This window comes from Coregonus clupeaformis, unplaced genomic scaffold, assembly GCF_020615455.1.
Source record: "Coregonus clupeaformis isolate EN_2021a unplaced genomic scaffold, ASM2061545v1 scaf1640, whole genome shotgun sequence".
NCBI classification, from domain to species: domain Eukaryota; kingdom Metazoa; phylum Chordata; class Actinopteri; order Salmoniformes; family Salmonidae; genus Coregonus; species Coregonus clupeaformis.
The window spans coordinates 5,185-27,322 of NW_025535094.1; the positions used below are offsets into that span (position 1 = coordinate 5,185).

At 43.5% G+C, this 22,138-nt stretch overlaps 1 protein-coding gene across 1 annotated transcript; it reads left to right on the forward strand.

Annotated features, from left to right (window-relative positions):
* Nucleotides 1-1,066: 1,066 nt before the first annotated feature.
* On the forward strand, nt 1,067-16,322 carry LOC123480951. The gene is made up of 2 exons (XM_041852370.1): nt 1,067-1,236; nt 12,884-16,322. Exon 2 carries the CDS (start codon nt 12,958-12,960, stop codon nt 15,985-15,987), a length of 3,030 nt encoding a protein of 1,009 aa, XP_041708304.1. The 5' UTR covers nt 1,067-1,236; nt 12,884-12,957; the 3' UTR covers nt 15,988-16,322.
* The last annotated feature ends 5,816 nt before the right edge of the window (nt 16,323-22,138 follow it).

Below are 22,138 nucleotides of genomic sequence, written 5' to 3' on the forward strand. Positions count from 1 at the left end.
TGCGTAATTGGCATGCTGACTGCAGGAATTTCCACCAGAGCTGTTGACAGATAATTTTATGTTAATTTATCTACCATAAAACGTTGTTTTAGAGAATTTGGCAGTACGTCCAACCGGCCTCACAACCGCAGAACAGGTGTAACCACGCCACCCCAGGACCTCCACATCCGGCTTCTTCACCTGCGGGATCGTCTGAGACCAGCCACCCGGACAGTTGATGAAACTGAGGAGTATTTATGTCTGTAGAAAACCCTGTTGTGGGGAAAAACTCATTCTGATTGGCTGGGCTGGCTCCCTAGTGGGTGGGCCTATGCCCTCCCAGGCCCACCCATGGCTGCGCCCCTGCCCAGTCATGAAATCCATAGCTTCGGGCCTTATAAATTGATTTCAATCGACTGATTTCCTTATATGAACTGTAACTCTGTAAAATTGTTGCATGTTGCGTTTATATTTTTGTTCAGTATTTATGTGTGTGTATATATATATATATTCCTGTATTATATACATGTATTCTGACTGGAGAGTAAATAATAATCAAATAAAGACCTGAAAAGAAGACCCCATCTGCTTAACAGGTGAGTTGGGATACAGCTTCCATTGCGTTGGCAATCTTTAGCTATAACCATTCAGAGAACAATATCCTTGTCTATTTTAAACGGAAGTAAAAACATCTCAATAGTAAATATAAAGTACTCCAGTTTCGATGGTATAATGTGCAGGGATTACATTTCTCAGTATATTGTTGATTTGAGTCGCCATCAAATTGAAGTACAAAAAGTAGGCTATAGAATAAAGTTATAGAGGCTTACATTAAGCGCCGTTTTTGGCCTGAATAATTATTTACAGTTCCCATCAGTATGCCATTATGAGTTTGGGTTTAGCCCTCTGACTCCGAGTCTCTAGTGGGCGAAATGTTCTAAGATTACAGCAGTCTGCTACCCAGTTCGTTGGGAGGAATTAGAAAAAAACGCCCCCAGAGCGACTGGTTACGTTCCAGTCCGTTTTTAACGTAACCATAACCGATGAAAAATAACGTATGCGCGCGACTGGTGATGAAGACCACCTGGAACGCACCCCTCTTTTCTACAGCTGTGTAGCAGCACACATCAACGGAATGCACGACCCGAAAAGCAGCGTGGCTACAAATAATACATCTAAAATTTGCAAATTAATCGATACTGAACGAAAGTAGCCTTGGATGACACAAAATACTGTAAGAAACGATAATTACTGATGGTGAGTTTACTAAATATATTGTCGTTTTCATTGAACGACGAGGACATTTCAGAATGACATACCTAAATTGTGCTTTCTAACGTTAGCATTTTTCCACATTTACGTCATTTAGCAGACAACTTGACAATATGTTCATTTGTCCTGTTATGAGTAATAAGCGAAACTTTCACAATCATCTGGAAGAATTGTATTGAAAGATGTCGTGTCACATTAACGTTACCTAACCACATTATGGTGTGTTGTTAGCAAGGCTAGCTAGTTGGCAAGCTAGCTGGCTTTTGTTCTCAAACGCTTTCTTGGACATCGTCAATGCATGTTTTTTTTTGCTAGGTAATTTTGTTCTCAACTACACACCGCACATACAGACGTTTTTGTTAGCTAGCTATAGTTTAAAAGCAGTAGTTGGATCACTAATTTCTGGAACTAGTCAGCGAATGCAATGGTTGATTGTGTAGCTAACGTTAGCTGGCTACGTCTGCTATCGTCGAATTGAATTGCGCTACAGAAAACTCGTGGGATTTCTAAACGTGTATAGCTGCTTAGTTTGATTGGTAGGTATGTACTCTCCAAACATTTACCTAATTAGCTAGTTTGCTAATTAGTTACATTAGACATGTCATGGATTATTATAAAGCTATAGATAACCCACCAATATGGCGTGAAGCGCTGATTTGCTACAACAACAAATGTAATTGCAATCATGCATGTTTTCTTTTTTCTTTTAGCGCGCTCTTGTCATCAGGTGCATAATTTTAGGGAAGTCGATACATTTTACTAGATTGTGTTATGCAATGAAGACGTGTTGATCTGCAGTAAATCAGATGCATATGGTTTATTTCTTGATATCAGGGCCCTGCGTTTTTCTTGACTTCTGTATAAATATCTTAAAATAATGCTTTATCCCTCCATGTAGCCAATAACTTCTAACACCTGAAATCCACCTAGCATGAAATAACCGAGCCCCATTCATTTTAAATGAAAGGAAGCAAAGTGGGCGGGGACCGTTGGCGAAATTTCCAAGAAGGGCCTGCAATTCGGGGAGCATCTGCAGGAATCCCATTTTTAAGCTGGGAAGGGTGGGGGGGGGGGGGCGCTCCAGTACAGTAGGTGGTTGTAATGCACAATAGAATCCAACAGCCGATTAAACCCCCCAGAAGAAGGGCCGGGTGGCGACAACGGTAGCTAGCCGTATACTGGTAGACCGTGTCCTTCGCCCCCGCCTGTCGGGCACTGTTTTTCCACAGTTATGTTAACTACAGCGAGGGCAGGTATTTGGCACGCGGGAGCGAAGGACACTGTGTTAGCTAGCTAGTAAGGAGGACTCGGTACACAGCAGGAAGCTAGCTAGCACACGGTGGCGCTAACTAGCAAGCTAGCATACGGCAGGGGGCGACACCATTAGACACTGCCCTTCGCCCCCGCCTGTTGGGCACTGTTTTCCCGCAGTTATGTTAACGACGGTGAGGGCAGCTAGTAAGGAGGACTCCGGTACATAGCAGTCTGGAGTGAAAAACTCAGATAATACTTTTATTTCCCTTTTGAACCACATTCAAAAGTGTCACACAAGCATGAAGCAGTGTTGCCAACTCCTCAGTAAGGAAAGTACCTATTGGCTGTCCTAAAAGACGCTAAATGACGTCATCACCTAATTTGCATAATTTGCCATGTGCATGTAATTGTGATGGACGCTGTAGGAGAGAGGAATAACGTTGTGGGAGAGACAAAAAGTGAGTAAAAAACACCCTACATTTACATCAGCCAGCGGCGGCTTCCCACATGCGCGATTCATTTGCAGTCTGGACGCGGAGGGGGGAACATCTCCTGCTCTGACTGCAGCTGGGAGGGACTGCTGCGCGATGACTGGGCCGCCTGTGAGTGCTTTGGGACAGGGGTGGGGCCCATGGCAGCACCCGCTGCTCGTTGAGAAGAGTAAGAACGATACGTGCTTTCACGTCAGTCTCCAATAACACCAGAAAAAGTTGCTAGATTTGTCGCTAGTCGCTTTTTTGAAAATGTGTCGCTAGAGGGGTCTGAACTCACTAAGTTGGCAACACTGGCATGAAGATGTCTTTCTCGAGGGGGGGTTCATGCAGGAACCAATGGGATGCGAGGGGGCGGACGTTCCTGCAGAAACGGGAGGCAATTTCATGAATCTTCATGAGTATTGGCATAGAACATGTGGAGTGATAAGTTGAGCCTTCTTGAGTGCATGACATCACTCTGAGCCCTTACAAAACATGGCAGACAATTTCTCTCGCCTCGGATCTGAAATCAGTAGTAACCACCAATTTCAATGAATGTTAACATAAAATGTAAATACAAATCTGACATTCCCACGCCCCAATAACGAGGAGGGCTTGCTAGCTAGCTACAGTGTTTGATTCATATCATCCGTTTTCTTCTAAAACAGCTCAGCTAGCTAGCGAAGTGCTAATTTGCGATGCCAGTGAGCTAACGTTAGCTATACTTGGGAGCTTATGGGGAGAGGCGCTTCAGGAGCCAGTGGGTTAGATGCGTTTCCACCAGTGGAGGCTGGTGGGAGGAGCTATAGGAGGACGGGCCCAATGTAATGGCTGGAATGGAATCAATGGAACAGAGTCAAACGTGGTTTCCATATATTTGATGTTTGAAACTGTTCCATTAATTCCATTCCAGCCATTACAATGAGCCCATCCTCCTATAGCTCCTCCTCTGGTTTCCATCATGGGCAATAACTGGCTACTAGTTTGTTTTCAGCCATATATGTTCAACTCCTAGCTAGTTTATCCAGTAACCACTTCATTTAGAAGGATAGCTAGTATGCTGTCTCACACTGGCCTTGCAGTAGCCAACTTGTGACACCAAAAGACACAGCTATCTCGACTTGGGAGCTCACGGCAGAGATATTAGAGATAGTAATCCCATTGGGCAATGAGTGGAGGAACTTATAATGGTGCTTTCAAGATAACTGGGAACTCTGAAGAAGAAAAACTGTAAAATCGTAGTGATCTTCAGGTCGGAAAGTCTGCTCTAGAAAGAGGCCTTAGTTTCCTACTTGGAATTAAAAACGTTTTTTCCCAGTCGTCACTAGTTTTTTTTGCGGGGTGAGTTCCCAGTTGTCTTGAATTCGGCATAACTCTTCACCGAGCAGACTGTCGACCAATCGCGTTCATGTTGTCATGCTGCGTCACGCAGTTGCTAAGCTAATCATCATGCAATCCCTTCTCAAAGTCAGGGTGTGAGTTGAGAAACCTGCTTATTTTCCTCGAAAGTACGTAATGTCACGATTCCCAAAGCTATACGATATTACTGAGCACAAGTTAATTATTTAACATATCGGAAAATATTTGTAATGTTGTACTTCTTGTTGTAGAAATTCGTGCTAATGTTGGGTTTTTGAGCTAGTGCCCAAGTTACTCCCATTCACTCCTTGAAGGAGAGTGCTCCTTGTCCCAGAACCGTCCAGAATGCACCGCACGGCCCATTGACGCATGAGCAACGTACTCAATGTGCGGTAATATGATTCCATCTCTTCAAAAGTGTATCTGCTCATGGCACACAGGCTACATTAGCCAACTGGTTAGACATGATTACACCACGGGCAACAATAACTGACAATTAGTTTGCTTTAAGACACTGACCAGCGCATTTAGGAGCATGACTAATTACTGAAATATAGCTGGGTTTCCGTTAGCAGGTAAATGCTGGCTTTTGGCTGAAAATTAAAACTATATCAATTCTCAGCCAAATTGTCCTGAAAAATATTTTAAAATCCATTGCTAAATAATGCTTTTTATTCATTGATGTAAATACCAGTCGATGTGCTCAAACTTCAAAGGCAAATATACTTAATAGGCTAATGAATCCTCAAGCTGCTGGGACATTAGTGTCTGTGCGTGTTTCTATATTTACTCACGTTAAAAACGCATGGTCCTCATAAGCAATGTTCCCTCAATTTTTTTGTCACACATCTCCTTTGCATAGAGTTGATCAGGCTGTTGATTGTGGCCTGTGGAATGTTGTCCCACTCCTCTTCAATGGCTGTGCGAAGTTGCTGGATGTTGGTGGGAACTGGAACACGCTGTCGTACACGTCGATCCAGAGCATCCCAAACATGCTCAATGGGTGACAGTGAGGGAAAAAAGTATTTGATCCCCTGCTGATTCTGTACGTTTGCCCACTGACAAAGAAATGATCAGTCTATAATTTTAATGGTAGGTTTATTTGAAAAGTGAGACAGAATAACAACAAAAACAGAAAAACGCATGTTAAAAATGTTATAAATGTATTTGCATTTTAATGAGGGAAATATGTATTTGACCCCCTCTCAATCAGAAAGATTTCTGGCTCCCAGGTGTCTTTTATACAGGTAACGAGCTGAGATTAGGAGCACACTCTTAAAGGGAGTGCTCCTAATCTCAGCTTGTTACCTGTATATAAGACACCTGTCCACAGAAGCAATCAATCAATCAGATTCCAAACTCTCCACCATGGCCAAGACCAAAGAGCTTTCCAAGGATGTCTGGGTAAGATTGTAGACCTACACAAGGCTGGAATGGGCTATAAGACCATCACCAAGCAGCTTGGTGAGAAGGTGACAACAGTTGGTGCAATTATTCGCAAATGGAAGAAACACAAAAGAACTGTCAATCTCCCTCGTCCTGGGGCTCCATGCAAGATCTCACCTCGTGGAGTTGCAATGATCATGAGAACGGTGAGGAATCAGCCCAGAACTACACGGGAGGATCTTGTCAATGATCTCAAGGCAGCTGGGACCATAGTCACCAAGAAAACAATTGGTAACACACTACACCGTGAAGGACTGAAATCCTGCAGCGCCCGCAAGGTCCCCCTGCTCAAGAAAGCACATATACATGCCCGTCTGAAGTTTGCCAATGAACATCTGAATGATTCAGAGGAGAACTGGGTGAAAGTGTTGTGGTCAGATGAGACCAAAATGGAGCTCTTTGGCATCAACTCAACTCGCCGTGTTTGGAGGAGGAGGAATGCTGCCTATGACCCCAAGACACCATCCCCACCGTCAAACATGGAGGTGGAAACATTATGCTTTGGGGTGTTTGTCTGCTAAGGGTACAGGACAACTTCACCGCATTATTGGGACGATGGACGGGGCCATGTACTGTCAAATCTTGGGTGAGAACCTCCTTCCCTCAGCCAGGGCATTGAAAATGGGTCGTGGATGGGTATTCCAGCATGACAATGACCCAAAACACACGGCCAAGGCAACAAAGGAATGGCTCAAGAAGAAGCACATTAAGGTCCTGGAGTGGCCTAGCCAGTCTCCAGACCTTAATCCCATAGAACATCTGTGGAGGGAGCTGAAGGTTCGAGTTGCCAAACGTCAGCCTCGAAACCTTAATGACTTGGAGAAGATCTGCAAAGAGGAGTGGGACAAAATCCCACCTGAGATGTGTGCAAACCTGGTGGCCAACTACAAGAAACGTCTGACCTCTGTGATTGCCAACAAGGGTTTTGCCACCAAGTACTAAGTAATGTTTTGCAGAGGGGTCAAATACTTATTTCCCTCATTAAAATGCAAATCAATTTATAACATTTTTGACATGCGTTTTTCTGGATTTTTTTAGTCTCTCACTGTTCAAATAAACCTACCATTGAAATTATAGACTGATCATTTCATTGTCAGTGGGCAAACGTACAAAATCAGCAGGGGATCAAATACTTTTTTCCCTCCCTGTATGTAGGCTATGGAAGAACTGGGACATTTTCAGCTTTCAGGAATTGTGTACAGATCCTTGCGACATGGGGCCGTGCTTTATCATGCTGAAACCTGAGGTGATGGCGGCGGATGAATGGCACGACAATGGGCCTCAGGATGTCATAACCAGTGGTGGAAAAAGTACCCAATTGTCATACTTGAGTAAAAGTAAAGAAACCGTAATAGAAAATGACTCGGAACAGTTAGTCACCCAGTAAAATCCTACTTGAGTAAAAGTCTAAAAGTATTTGGTTTTAAATATACTTAAGTATCAAAAGTAAAAGCATATATCATTTCAAATTCCTCATATTAAGCAAGCAAGCAAGACGGCACAATTGTCTTGTTTTATTTTATTTACAGATAGCCAGTGGCACACTCCAACACTCAGACATAATTTACAAACAAAGCATTTGTGTTTAGTGAGTCTGCCAGATCCGAGGCAGTAGGGATGATCAGGGATGTTATCTTGATAGATGCGTAAATTAGACAATTTTCTGTCCTGCTAAGCATAAAAAATGTAAGGATTACTTTTGGGTGTCACAGAAAATGTATGGAGTAAAACGTACATTATTTTATTTCGGAATGTAGTGAAGTAAAAGTTTTCAAAAATATAAAAAGTAAAGTACAGATACCCCAAAAACCACTTAAGGAGTGCTTTAAAGTATTTTTACGTAAGTACTTTACACCACTGCTCGTAACGGTATCTCTGTGTATTCAAAATGCCATTGATAAAATGCAATTGTGTTCGTTGTCCGTAGCTTATGCCTGCCCATATCATAACCCCACCGCTACCATGGGGCACTCTGTTCACAACGTTGACATCAGCAAACGGCTCGCCCACACAACACCATACACTCTGTCTGCCATCTGCCCAGTACAGTTGAAATCGGGTTTCATCCATGAAGAGCACAATTCTCCAGCATGCCAGTGGCCATCGCAGGTATGCATTTGCTTACTGAAGTCTGTTACAACGCTGAACTTCAGTCAGGTCAAGACCCTGGTGAGGACAACGAGCACGCAGATGAGGTTTCCTGAGATGGTTTCTGACAGTTTGTGCAGAAATTCTTCAGTTGTGCAAACCCATAGTTTCATCATCCCTCTGGGTGGCAGGTCTCAAGACGATTCCGCAGGTGAAGAAGCCGGATGTGGGGGTCCTGGGCTGGTTACACGCGGTCTGTGGTTGTGAAGCTGGTTGGACGTACTGCCAAATTCTCTAAAATGATGTTGGTGGCGGCTTATGGGAGAGCAATGAACATTCAATTCTCTGGCAACAGCTCTGGTGGACATTCCTGCAGTCAGCATGCCAATTGCATGCTCACTCAAATCTTGTGACATCTGTGGCATTGTGTTGTGACAAAACAGAACATTTTAGTGGCCTTTTATTGTCCCCAGCACAAGGTGCACCTGTGTAATGATCATACCGTTTTTTTTTTTTTAACCAGGTAATACAGTTGAGAACAAGTTCTCATTTACAACTGCGACCTGGCCAAGATAAAGCAAAGCAGTGCGATTAAAAACAACAACACAGAGTTACATATGGGGTAAACAAAAAGTCAAAAATACAACAGAAAAAATATATATAGTGTGTGCGATTGTAGTAAGTTATGGAGGTAAGGCAATAAATAGGCATAGTGCAAAATAGTTACAATTTCATATTAACACTGGAATGATAGATGTGCAAAAGATGATGTGCAAATAGAGATACTGGGGTGCAAATTAGCAAAATAAATAACAATATGGGGATGAGGTAGTTGGGTGGGCTAATTTCAGAATGGCTGTGTACAGGTGCAGTGATCGGTAAGCTGCTCTGACAACTGAAGCTTAAAGTTAGTGAGGGAAATAAGTGTCTCCAGCTTCAGAGATTTTTGCAGTTCGTTCCAATCATTGGCAGCAGAGAGCTGGAAGGAATGGCGGCCAAAGGAGGTGTTGGCTTTGGGGATGACCAGTGAGATATAACTTCTAGAGCGCATACTACGGGTGGGTGTTGCTATGGTGACCAGTGAGCTAAGATAAGACAGGGATTTGCCTAGCAGGGATTTATAGATGACCTGGAGCCAGTGGGTTTGGCGACGAATATGTAGTGAGGGCCAGCCAACGAGCGTACATGTCACAATGGTGGGTAGTATATGGGGCTTTGGTGACAAAACGGATGGCACTATGATAGACTACATCCATTGTAAATGACATCGCCGAAGTCAAGGATTGGTGGGATAGTCCTTTTAACGAGGGAATGTTTGGCAGCATGAGTGAAGGAGGCTTTGTTGCGAAATAGGAATCCGATTCTAGATCTAACTTTTGATTGGAGATGCTTAATGTGAGTCTGGAAGGAGAGTTTACAGTCTAACCAGACACCTAGGTATTTGTAGTTGTCCACATACTCTAGGTCAGACCCGTCGAGAGGAGTGATTCTAGTCGGGTGGGCGGGTGCAAGCAGCGTTCGGTTGAAGAGCATGCATTTAGTTTTACTAGTGTTTAAGAGCAGTTGGAGGCTACGGAAGGAGTGTTGTATGGAATTGAAGCTCGTTTTGGAGGTTTGTTAACACAGTGTCCAATAAAGGGCCAGATGTATACAAAATGGTGTCGTCCGCATAGAGGTGGATCCGAGCGTCACCAGCAGCAAGAGCGACATCATTGATATACACAGAGAATAGAGTCGGCCCAGAGAATTGAACCCTGTGGCACCCCCATAGAGACTGCCAGAGGTCCAGACAACAGGCCCTCCGATTTGACACATTGAACTCTATCTGAGAAGTAGTTGGTGAACCAGGCGAGGCAGTCATTTGAGAAACCAAGGCTATTTAGTCTGCCAATAAGAATGCGGTGGTTGACAGAGTCGAAAGCCTTGGCCAGGTCGATGAAGACGGCTGCGCAGTACTGTCTTTTATCGATCGCGGTTATAATATCGTTTAGGACCTTGAGCGTGGCTGAGGTGCACCCATGACTAGCTCGGAAACCGGCTTGCATAGCGGAGAAGGTACGGTGGGATTCAAAATGGTCGATGATCTGTTTGTTAACTTGGGTTTCAAAAACGTTCGAAGGGCAGGGCAGGATGGATATAGGTCTGTAACAGTTTGGATCTAGAGTGTCACCCCCTTTGAAGAGGGGGATGACCGCGGCAGCTTTCCAATCTGGGGATCTCAGACGTTACGAAAGAGAGGTTGAACAGGCTAGTAATAGGGGTTGCGACAATTTCGGCGGCTAATTTGAGAAAGAAAGGGTCCAGATTGTTCAGCTCTTTCAGAACATCAGCTGTCTGAATTTGTGTGAAGGAGGCGGGAGGGGAATGGGCAAGTTGTAGCGGAGGGTGCAGAGCTGGTGGCCGGGGTAGTGGTAGCCAGGTGAAAAGCATGGCCAGCCATAGCAAAATGCTTGTTGAAATTCTCGATTATTGTTGATTTATCGGTGGTGACAGTGTTTCCTAGCCTCAGTGCAGTGGGCAGTTGGGAGGAGGTGCTTTTATTCTCCATGGACTTTACAGTGTCCCTGAAAAGTTGCATATCGCGGGGGCTGTTCGATGCTAATGCAGTACCCCACAGGTTGTTTTTGTGCTTGTCAAGGGCAGTCAAGTCTGAGGAGAACCATTTTAATCAGCTTCTTGATTTGCCACACCTGTCAGGTGGATGGATTAATTTGGCAAAGGAGAAATGCTCACTAACAGGGATGTAAACAAATTTGTGCACAACATTTGAGAGAAATAAGCTTTTTGTGTGTATGGACATTTTCTTGGATCTTTTATTTCAGCTCATGAAACATGGGACCAACACTTTACATTTTTGTTCAGTGTAATTTGAGCTTTGTTAACAAGTGCTTTCATAAGTGTGTTACGTGAATCAACCTGCTACGAAAATCTAATCTGATGTTTAATTTGACAAAAGCTGGATCCCTTTCAGCCATAACCGGCTGGTGTTCGTAGACGGCCATGTTTTGTTATTTATTAGGCCTAATTAAAATGTTACTGCCTAGGCTAAATTAAATTAGAGGCTTAGATTGTATTTGAAAACAGCTGTGTTTTTTTTATTTATTAATGAACATTTTCATACAAATGGGTAGTTAGCAAATTATCTTATACAAATATAATATTTTAAAATTGTATTCCTGTGTAGGCTTCTTGGCTAAATGTTTTTTTCTTAAATGATTTTCATTTATGATTTATAGTAGGGATGAAGACGCAGCGGGCTATGTTTTGCTTTTCAATAAAACCTGTCATGTTGGTATAAGAACATCGTTCTACTTTTATATTACAATTTTACAGGCTAATTTCTATTGTTAAGATGAATTACAATAATCTAAATGTGATTTTGAACACCGTGGGTGGACGCCCTAATGCGTGCATATGGATGTCCGGTACATTTCTCAAATGTCCGGTAAATTAAAATCTTGCCGGTCATGTTGTCCAGCGCCAAATTTTCCTAACAGAAACCTTGTCGTGGATGCATGTCCTATTCTTTTGGGTTAACTTGCTCATATCAAGCAACACGTAGCAGACCGTTTGTGGGAAGGTAATAAGTGCATGATCGGACAGTGAAACTAAAATCGATTGGTAGCTAGCTGGTGAGGATTTCATTTATTACCAGCTAAAGTAGCTTTTCCCAAATTGTTCGGTTGGCGCTAACTGCTCATGCCAGTGGCACGAGCTAGCTAAACAGACAGCGCTGTAGAGCATCTGTGTTACCTCACGCACTCAAGAAGGCTCAACCAATCACCCAACGGATTCTGTGTCGAATCATGAATATTCACGAAATTACCCCCGCCTTCCTACGGAGGGACATTTTGTGGACCGTTGGGCGACGCGAGCATGGGCGAGGGAGCGTGAAAAGGGCGGGACCGAAGTTGGGGAAACTGAACTTTATGCAAATACTCTGACGTCCCAATGCTTTTGACCAATTGAAGCGCCACAATGTCCTTTTAAAGGAAAACAGTTTTTTAGGAAAACCAATAGTGTGTGATTGCGGCCCGTAATTTGGGGTGTTCCTGCATCATTAATGTGCTATGTTTTAGCTTAAAGGTATTTGTAATCTGATGCGTTGGATAGCAGCTGTAACGGATACCAGCCACCCCACCCCTCTTTTATCAAAGCTGTAAGGAAGTGATGTAATAAATTAACAAACGCCCTCACCATAACGTTAACAGGACTGTGGGAAAGCAGTGCTCGGCAGGCGGTGCGAAGGACACTGTCTGCCGGTGTACCAGCTAGCTAGTGGTCTCGCCCCCACCTGTGTACCGGAGTCCTTGCTTAAAAATGGACCAATAGAGGTATAAAGAGGGGTTCCTACAGATGCAGGAATGCCCACGTGCAGGAACGCCCAGAATTTCGGGCTGCAATCACACCCTTCTCAGTAAAACCGGCAACTACTTGCAATTCTACACATTTTGACATTGGGCAGAGAATTTGTTTTGCAGTTTTATAGGTAATCTCATGCTATTCTACAGGTTTTGCCTTGAGGTTGAGAATTTTGTAGTTTAAAAGCTACTTTTCTGTCATTCTAAATATTTTTTTGGGGGGGAGCCTCGCAGGGGTGCGTCCTACGCCACTGATCCAGTCTATACATGAATCATATCTATTAATCACTTGAAATGAAAGTTGCACTCCAGTTTCCTTTTCACCTAATTTATTACCTGATTTACTGAACAAAAGGCTCATCTTAATAGGTGGCCCAGGTATCCTCATGACATCAGTGTAGCCGAAGTGTTATTGTGTGGACCTATATTAATTATAAAATCATTGCTGAGATTGTGGAGGAGCATATTGAATTACAGATAAGAATGTAGGCTAGGTCATTTGGTCAATAGTTTCAGAAATGAGGTGTATATACTGTATCTGTAAACTTTATTTAGCTTGGATTGAGTTTGGAGATTTACTAATTTTACACATACTTTGTTTGAGGAGATAATTTGATAATATATTCTTGACATGTTTTCTTCATTTTTCAGGAAACTGACAACCCAAGATCAGCCAGTTGAGGACACCTGAGCCCCCCTTTGTACTGTGACGGTCTTGTGCCACAATGCTTGGCCTTCAGGGAAGCACCTCATCCCCTAAAATGTATCGCTGTGTGGCTTGTTCAGCCACCTTTACTGGATTGGCATCCTTGTTGGTGCACCAAGCTTCTCATGCAGTTCAATATGACAAGCAACCACCACTATCTGAGAAGCAGCCTCTCTGCACTCACTGTGGTGAAGTGTTTTCAAACAATGAGCTCCTAGACCAGCACTGCTGCAAAGCACTACCTGAGACCCCGGCTCCCTCTCTTTTTATCTGTGATTGTGGGGATGAGTTTCAGAACTTTAATGAAATGCTTGAGCATAAAAGATCTCATGTCTCAACCCCCCAGCAGCAGACCCAGGAGACTGATGCCAGATATTTGAGCCAAGGAGAATGCAGTCTGGTTGAACCTGCCCAACCAGTCTCCCCTCAGCCAACCCATAGCCAAACCATTTTGGGCCTCAGTCCCCCCTCTCATTCCTCACCCCTTTCTCCTGTCATACCTAGTTCAATTCTCCCACCGCTTAATAGCACATTCACCGTTCCTGAAGTCTATACAAATAAGGGATTTATTGCCCTAACCAGACCTCCAGGCCCAAGTGAGCAAGAATTACAGCCTGAAGGGCTTGACCAACCTGAGAACATCTCTACTGCACAGGAACCCTCGGCACAATCCGTCCAGGATGAGTCTCCTGAGGATACAGACTGTCCCGTCACAAGCAGCGTAGCTTCAGAAGATGCCGGCGCACCTAAGAATAAGACAATAATGAAGATGATAGCAAATGCCTACATGAAACGTTTTCAACCTGCTCAACATTACCCATTAAGACACAAGAGACATGTGGTCCCCAAAAGAGAAATTATACCAGTGGAGGTAACCACAGAATCCAAACAAACAGCAGCATCCACAGCAGGGCCAACTATTGGCCAGTTACGACACCTGCTTACAAAGTCTGGTGCAAAGACAATAACCCGTCCATCTAGCAGTAGTGGTATCATATCTTTGACTCAGACCTTCTGCCCGGTGGTAGTTCTTGAGACCCGCCAAAAGCTTATTGATTCTAGCAATAGGGCCACACAGGGGAGATATCAATGTGGCCGCTGCCGGAGAGTTTTTCAGGATTTGGACAGCTTGACAGTGCATCATGCCTTACACAGGAAAGAGATAGTGAAGTGTTGTCGTCACTGTAAACAACTGATGATTGGAAAACCACCCCTGCCAGTCAACCACATCTGTCCCCTGGCTCCCCAGCACCTTACCTCAGTGGGGAGTAAGTACCCCTCTATCAACAAGACTGCATCATTCCATAATCAAAAGCAAAAGAGGCAACAACAGCAAAGAGGCTTCCAAAATGTTAAAGCTAGGACGCCATACTTTTGTCAAGTGTGCAAGCACAGCTATGCCCGTAGGTATAATCTCAATGTGCACAAGTGTCAGGGGCCACCCCATCCTTCTGCATTTGGGACAAACATTAAAGCAAGGGAGCCTGTCACAGGCATCAACCAGAGGCCTCTGATCTCCAAAAGCATTGGTGTGGGCACTGACATCACTCGTCAGATAAAGGAGGAGGTGATTGCTGCAAGGCAACATCCTCAGTTTACTGATTTGCTCTGGTCCGGTTCACCTAAAAGCTTCTCATCCTTCGATCCCAAAGTTTCCAAACATGTAACACCAGGAGAAATTGATTCAGGATCTGCGACACTACAGCAAGGAGATGGAGTAGGTGAAGGGGACAACGCAGCAGGTAGTTTTAAACAAGGAGGGAGAGATGGAGAATGGACAATGCCTTTAGATGATTCTGAGATCGACGTGCTGATTGAGGCAGTAGATGCAGAAGACGACGATGATTTAATGCTACAAGAACCTATTTCTCAGGGTAATGTCGAGTCCACCAAGGATGGCGTGCCTTATTTCATAAAAGACGGTGCTAGACGTTTTCCCTGCTATAGATGTCAGAAAACTTACAGTCGAGGGTGCACATTAAAAAAGCATCAAAGGCTGTGTGGAAATAGGTCATTTCTGCCACAATCTACCTACGGGGCTGTAGCACAGAAAGTTAACAAGGGTCAATTCCAATTCGATTGCTATGTCTGTGGGAGGAGCTTTAACCGCAAAGATAACATGTTGGTTCATAGGAAGAAGTGCCAGTTAAGTAGAACCGTGGCCAGGAATGATAATGGACATTTACAACAGTGCATATCAGCAGCCCAGGCACCACCACGTCTCGGGGCACAAAGTAGTAAAAGTCAGGAAGATAATGGGGCAAATTGGGGTATTATGTCATTGCCCAATGTTCTCCCCAGGAGAGTGACGTGTGAGTGTGGGGCAGGCTTCACTTCCCCACGGCTCCTCCTAGAGCATTTGCAAAAGCATGCACAGGAGTCCTACACCTGCCCCACATGTGGTGAGACACTGAGTTCCTGGGCAGACTATGAAGTCCACCTACAAGTGCACATGCAGCCTCGGCACCAGATGTACGGGGGAATGCAACCGCAGAGCTCTCCACCTCTACTGCTGAGGTTTCCACAGCAGCCACGTCAACGTCGGCAGCCCCTGCCAAAGCAGCGACCTGCGCTTCCGCAACACTCTCTGCCAGCGCAGCGCCCTCAGCCAAATCAACAACCTCTGCGGAAGCCTAGGAAGCAGCAGCCGCGCAGTGTGTGCATACGATGCAGCAACACCTTTTGCAGTCGGGGCGCGCTGCTAAAGCACCTCTCCTGGAATCGGTGCAAAGGTGACAGAGGTGCCGTTTCAGCGAAGGCAAACCACTGTTCTCGCTGCAGCATGGACTTCCCCAATGGCCTCAGCCTCAAGTTTCACCAGCTAAATGGAATGTGCAAACCTGCCTTTAAGCCCATGCGTTGCCCTGTGTGCGTGCGCTGGTTTGGCACTGTGGAGGGACTCCAGAAACACCTGCAAACACATGACCAGACCAATTCGTTCCGCTGCCTCATCTGCCAGCGCCTCTATCCCAGCCTCCGGTCACTGAAAGATCACCGCAGAAAGGTCCATTACATTTTGTCTGGAGACACAGCGCAGGTTACAGAATAATGAGAATGAATGCTCTGAAAATCAAAATCCAAGAGAACATATATGAACAAAGATTTTAGCAAAGTAATGTTTTTGCAAGATCGGTTATTGAGTTGAGGGATGTCTTGTGTAACCATATAATCATTTTATTGTACTATACTACTTTCATTCTATTTTCACTGTCTAGCAATAGACTTTTCTTGCTCACTTGAACCTATTTTCATGGTCATAGTTGTAAACTGTTGTATTGTGCTGTAAAATGCAATGATGTTCTTAGCTTGTTCTTAAAGGGATACTTTGGGATTTTGGCAATGAAGCCCTTTATCTACTTCCCCAGGGTCTGATAAACTCATGAATACCATTTTTATGTCTCTGCATAAAGTATGAAGGAAGTTAGAGGTAGTTTTGCTAGTTACCGTAGACTTTGTCATTGCGCTAACGCTAGTTAGCAACTTCCTTAAAACTGCACGCGGAGACTTAAAAATGGTATCCACAAGTTCATCTGACTCTGGGAAGTAGATGAAGGGCTTCATTGCCAAAATCCTGAAGAGTCCCTTTAACTCCTCTTCAGCCATCATTAAAATGTGCCACTTATTGTTCAAGTGCTATTTTAGGTTGTGCAAAAACGTTGATGGTTATATCTTAAGTGTGGTAGCTATCAGTGCATTGTGGAGGAAACAATTGTAAGTGAATATACACTACAGAGTATGTGCACACCTGCTCGTCGAACTTCATTCCAAAATCATGAGCATTAATATGGAGTTGGTCCCCCCCTTTGCTCCTATAACAGAATCCACTCTTCTTGGAAGGCTTTCCACTAGATGTTGGAACATTGCTGCGGGAACTAGCTTCCATTCAGCCACGAGCATTAGTGAGGTCGGGCACTGATGTTGGGCGATTAGGCCTGGCTCGCAGTCGGCGTTCCCATTCATCCCAAAGGTGTTCGGTGGGGTTGAGGTCAGGGCTCTGTGCAGGCCAGTCAAGTTCTTCCTCACCGAACTCGACAAACCATTTCTGTATGGACCTCGCTTTGTGCACAGGGGCATTGTCATGCTGAAACAGGAAAGGGCCTTCCCCAAACTGTTGCCACAAAGTTAGAAGCACAGAATCATCTAGAATGTAATTGTATGCTGTAGCGTTAAGATTTCCTGTCAATGGAAGTAAGGGGCCTAGCCCGAACCCTGAAAAACAGCCCCAGACCACTATTCCTCCTCCACCAAACGTTACAGTTTGCACTGTGCATTAGGGCAGGTAGCGTTCTCCTGGCATCCACCAAACCCAGATTCGTCTGTCTGACTGCCAGATGGTGAAGTGTGATTCATCGCTCCAGAGAACACGTTTCCATTGCTCCAATGGCGGCGAGCTTTACACCACTCCAGCCGACGCTTGGCATTGCGCATGGGGATCTTAGGCTTGTGTGCGGCTGCTCGGCCATGGAAACCATTTCATGGAACTCCCGACGAACAGTTCTTGTGCTGATGTTCCATACTGGATCTGGAAGCTCGGTAATGAGTGTTGCAACTGAGGACAGACAATTTTTACGCGCTTCAGCACTCGGCGGTCCTGTTCTGTGAGCTAGGCGTTTCCACTTCACAATAACGGCACTTACAGTTGACCAGGGCAGCTCTAGCAGGGCAGACATTTGACGAACTGACTTGTTGGAAAGGTGGCATCGTATGATGGTGCTACGTTGAAAGTCACTGAGCTGTTCAGTAAGGTCATTCTACTGCCAGTGTTTGTCTATGGAGATTGCATGGTGGTGTGCTCAATTTTATTCACCTGTCAGCAACGGGTGTGGCTGAAATAGCCGAATCCACTAATTTTAAGGGTTGTCCACATACTTTTGTGTGTGTGTGTGTATGTATAGTGCATCTGAGCACTTCCATCAAAACAGAAATGTATAGGAAATAGCATGTAGTGTGTGTTGCTCCTTGTTTTAATAAATCCCAATTAATAGATGAAAGATTTGAGTTGATTGTCACTAACAAGGTTTCCAATCATTTTATGTGTATGAATTACCTGACAGAAAAACTCATGACAGGCCTGATGGAAACAGAACATTTCTTGGTAAAATGTCCTAATGTCGACAAAAGAAATATGCCACACAAGTAAACAATGCGATGGTAACCTATTGAATGTTTAATTTATTTGGTACGTAAAAAACATAAGCAAAAAATGCTTTTTATGTGGGGTCCTATTAGTTTGTAGCCCAAATGGTTCGGACACTACCAAACAGAAGTCGACCTTGCCGACTTCAGACGAATCTCGACACTTGTGGTGTTTATGAGAGTATCCCCTTTCCAAAGAGAGGTCATAATAGTTTGTAGGTCAAACAACAGACGTTTTCGTGAGAAGACCAGTTTTCGGGATGTCTCATGGTCTGACAACCACTCAAGCCCTTTCACCGCAGATGCGGAAGGGCGACACTGGGGGATGTGGCGGATTGAGATGCAGCCAATGCAAAGAAAAAGCATCTCTAGTTTAAACTGACTTTTGATGGGCATTTTTTAAATGTAATTTAGATTAATTCACCGGTGCGTTAATCGACTCTAGGGGGCTAACATCCGTTTTTGTGTGCCACGAATGAAGTAGGAGGTAAAGGCTATAATATTTACATAATCTTCCCATTTAAAAGACTGGTACTATTTGGTGAAATGTAAATGGACCACAGGGGGACTGACTATGGAGGACTAAAAGTGCCACAATTAAATAAATAAATACACCATTAAATAATTACTTAAATGTGTCATTAATTAATTCAAATTAGAATTAAATACATAAATGTGTAATTAAATGTATCATTAATTAATTCAAATACCGATTCATTTTATGTAAAATACATATATAATAATTTCACTATTTACATTTACATTTCATGGTCCTGCGTTGCAGTGATTCATGAATTACTTAAAACTGTCAAACTGACCCATCAAAGTCAGTGGGCGGGGCTAACGCGAATCTAGTCTGATCCATTGCTTTGGTCTGAAGTAGAGTAGGCCAACCTGGATAGAGACAATGGAGGATCTCCGTGAACTTTCCAGGGAGTTGGTTAGAGACATTTTAAACTTAGCAGAGGATGTAGAAGCAGGACCTGCTGACATTATCCGGAATTGATTTGTCTTGGCTTGATGCAGAGGGTAACCAATCAGGCGTTAGGTTCCGCCTACCAAGTTTTGATGGGTCAGTTTGACAGTTTTAAGTAATTCAGGAAGCACTCCAACGCAGGACCATGAAATGTAAATGTAAATAGTGAAATTATTATATATGTATTTTACATAAAATGAATCGGTATTTGAATTAATTAATGACACATTTAATAACACATTTATGTATTTAATTCTAATTTTAATTAATTAATGACACATTTAAGTAATTATTTAATGGTGTATTTATTTATTTAATTGTGGCACTTTTAGTCCTCCATAACTGACTAGTTGACCATTAAAGCTTAAAAAGGAGCATCTAAAAACTGTATATTTCACAGACTTGTTTTTAGGAATGCATGTGTGATAATGAATATGTTGATAATTGAGCATTTTTCCAATCTTTGCCTTCTTCCTAGCGTCGTACAAACCATCCTGATCTCGCGAATTTACGTTCTGTGTAGCGGAACGGAATGTAAACTCGTGAGATCAGGATGATTTGTACTAGGCTAGCTCCCCTCTTCCCTTCATTCACACATTACCAGACTCAACCAGAGATACTGGATATAATGACACGATGCTTGTCTCCGCCCTAACAATGAGATTATTGTCCACAGAGTGGAACAGCGGGCTGTCAAACTCCCGCCTATTCTTCTCTTTGGATTGGTGGATACATATCGTCGTTTTAATATCTATTTGAATATGCAATTAGGGGTGTTAACGTCAACCGCCTGTATTCAATGGCGAGTGAGATGCTACGCTAGCTTCATAAATATACATAGATGCCTCAATTTTCACCAGGAATAACCAGGAGTGTTTTTTCTCCAAGTAGCCGGGATGTCCCGTGCATCACACTTATATCAGTACGCTTGTTACAACCTAAGCATTACGAAACTTCTATTTGATCAAATAAACATGTATAAAAACAGCTATTAATTTTTATCTTGACTAAATTCGACATTGACCCCCATACAAAAATGTATCTCTTGCTAAGTAATTAATGTTGAAGCTGAACGAGAGATTCACTGAAGATGGCGGAAGCCGATGATGAAGTGGAATCTGAATACAATGGCGGGAGAATTGGAGTATTGTTCAAAAGAATGGAAAACTGAGCAAAGTAGGGTACAGTGATGAGAATGACCCTTCGTATCTAGTAGGAGTACGGTTTGTTAATAAGGAGCAGCTGAACAGAGTACCAATCTTGAAGAAACCATTTGAGTTATCCAAACTGGTGGGTTAAGTGAAGGATATGAGGATCACGAGAGGCGGGCTTGTTTAGATGTTTTGTGATTCTGCGGATCAGAAGGAAAGTGCGTTGTGTCTTAATCGATTTGAAAAGTTTGAAGTGTTGTGTGTGTCGCTTCGGAACAGGGCACCCCTTAAGGGGGTTATATCTGGTGTTTCGTGGGAAATTGATTTGGAAGAGATGAAAAATATTCCTGGAGTGATTGAAGCACGTCGGATGAATCGAGTGGTGAATAGGGAAAAAGTGAAGAGTTTATGTTCTTTTTTTATTTATTTTTATGGAGTCTCCCTAATGAAGTGCGGTTAGCTCAGAGTTAGAGCATTTATCCCAAGAACAATGCAGTGTGAACATTGTAAAGCTTTTGGTTATGTAGAAAGTGTTTGCAGAAGGGAGAAGCCAAGATGTACAATATGTGGAAAATATCATATTATGTGTTATAAAGTGAAGAAAATGTGACATGTTGTAATTGCGGTGGGAATCATGAAGCCACGTCTTCTGAATGCCCCACAAGGGTTAAGGAGAATGAGGTGGCCAAAGTCAGGGTTGTACAGAGCATTTCATATGCAGAAGCTGTGAAAAGGGTTGAGGGTTTGAATGTTGCACCAGAAGAGTCCATGATAGTGGATAGGTCTTCATTGCAGGCTGCAGGATTGTCTTACACCAAGAGGATCCTGACATTTTAAAGGTTAAAAAGGTGGACTTTGTGGCCTTTATCACAATGGTGATAAATGGCACTGCCAATATGGAGAAAAGATCTAGGAAGATTGAAATCATTGTGATTGCAGCGGAGCGGTTCCTGGGGCTGAAAGATTTCACAGCAAAGGATTTACATGGAATATTAGCCAAAGCCGTACCACCTTCTCAGGTCCTACGGCCTGAGAAGGGAGATATGGAGAACCAAAAGAAGGAAGAAGTGGACGTTTTGTTTTGTTTGGCAATGTACTATTTTTATTAGGGTGGATTGTTAGAATCAAAGTATGGATTTTATTTTATTTTGGGTTTCAAACCGTCCAGTTGGTGGCGGCAATACAACTTTTGGATGTAGTCCTCCATAAAACCACCAGAAGAAGAAAAAGTAACGTTATTGTGGACAGATAGGCCCTTTTCACGTGACGTCAGACAACTTCCGTTCTGCCGCGATGCAGGTTATGTTTACATCCGGTGTCGCTTAGGAACGCTTAGCTAGTAGCACATCATTATGGAGTTCACCCAGTCCCTTTCACATCTGCCACCAATACGACTTAACGACGTAGAACGACTTGCTGACAAGTGGTCCCTTACTTCAAGATCGAAGCTTGATAAAGGCTACAAGTTCTTCGTTTCTCCTGAAGCCCAGCTGCAACACGACACAGAAACATAAATAGTTCATCAATAAGTGGAAGTTTTCGGTGAGGGCTAGGTGTCACATGTGCCGTTTGCTGTGCCTTAGACCAGTATACAAGCCGTGAAGCAGAGGGATAAACAGAATCCCAAAACACAGTGAAGACCTCCTTTGAGCTGAATCGTGTGTAGTAGCGATAGTCCTCATCTGTGACACAAAAATTAAAAAGGAGTGGATGCTGCTTCTTAACTGTCAGGTGCTGGATCTCAATTTCTAGGGACAACACTTGCAGCTCCAACTCTCGAATTCTTTGAGTAGCACTGTCCAGTTTACCTTAAGGGGAAGAAAAAGCATACATGTTGGTAGGTTAGTTATTACTCATCTATCCCATCCCATTTTCAATAAATAAAACTGAAGAAGCTTCTAAGATGGATGAGGTTTAAAACGCCAAGTCTTTTCACA

Bases quoted from the DNA above. Each gene is read 5' to 3' on its own strand.
- LOC123480951 (XM_041852370.1), top strand. From the start codon at position 12,958: ATGCTTGGCCTTCAGGGAAGCACCTCATCCCCTAAAATGTATCGCTGT.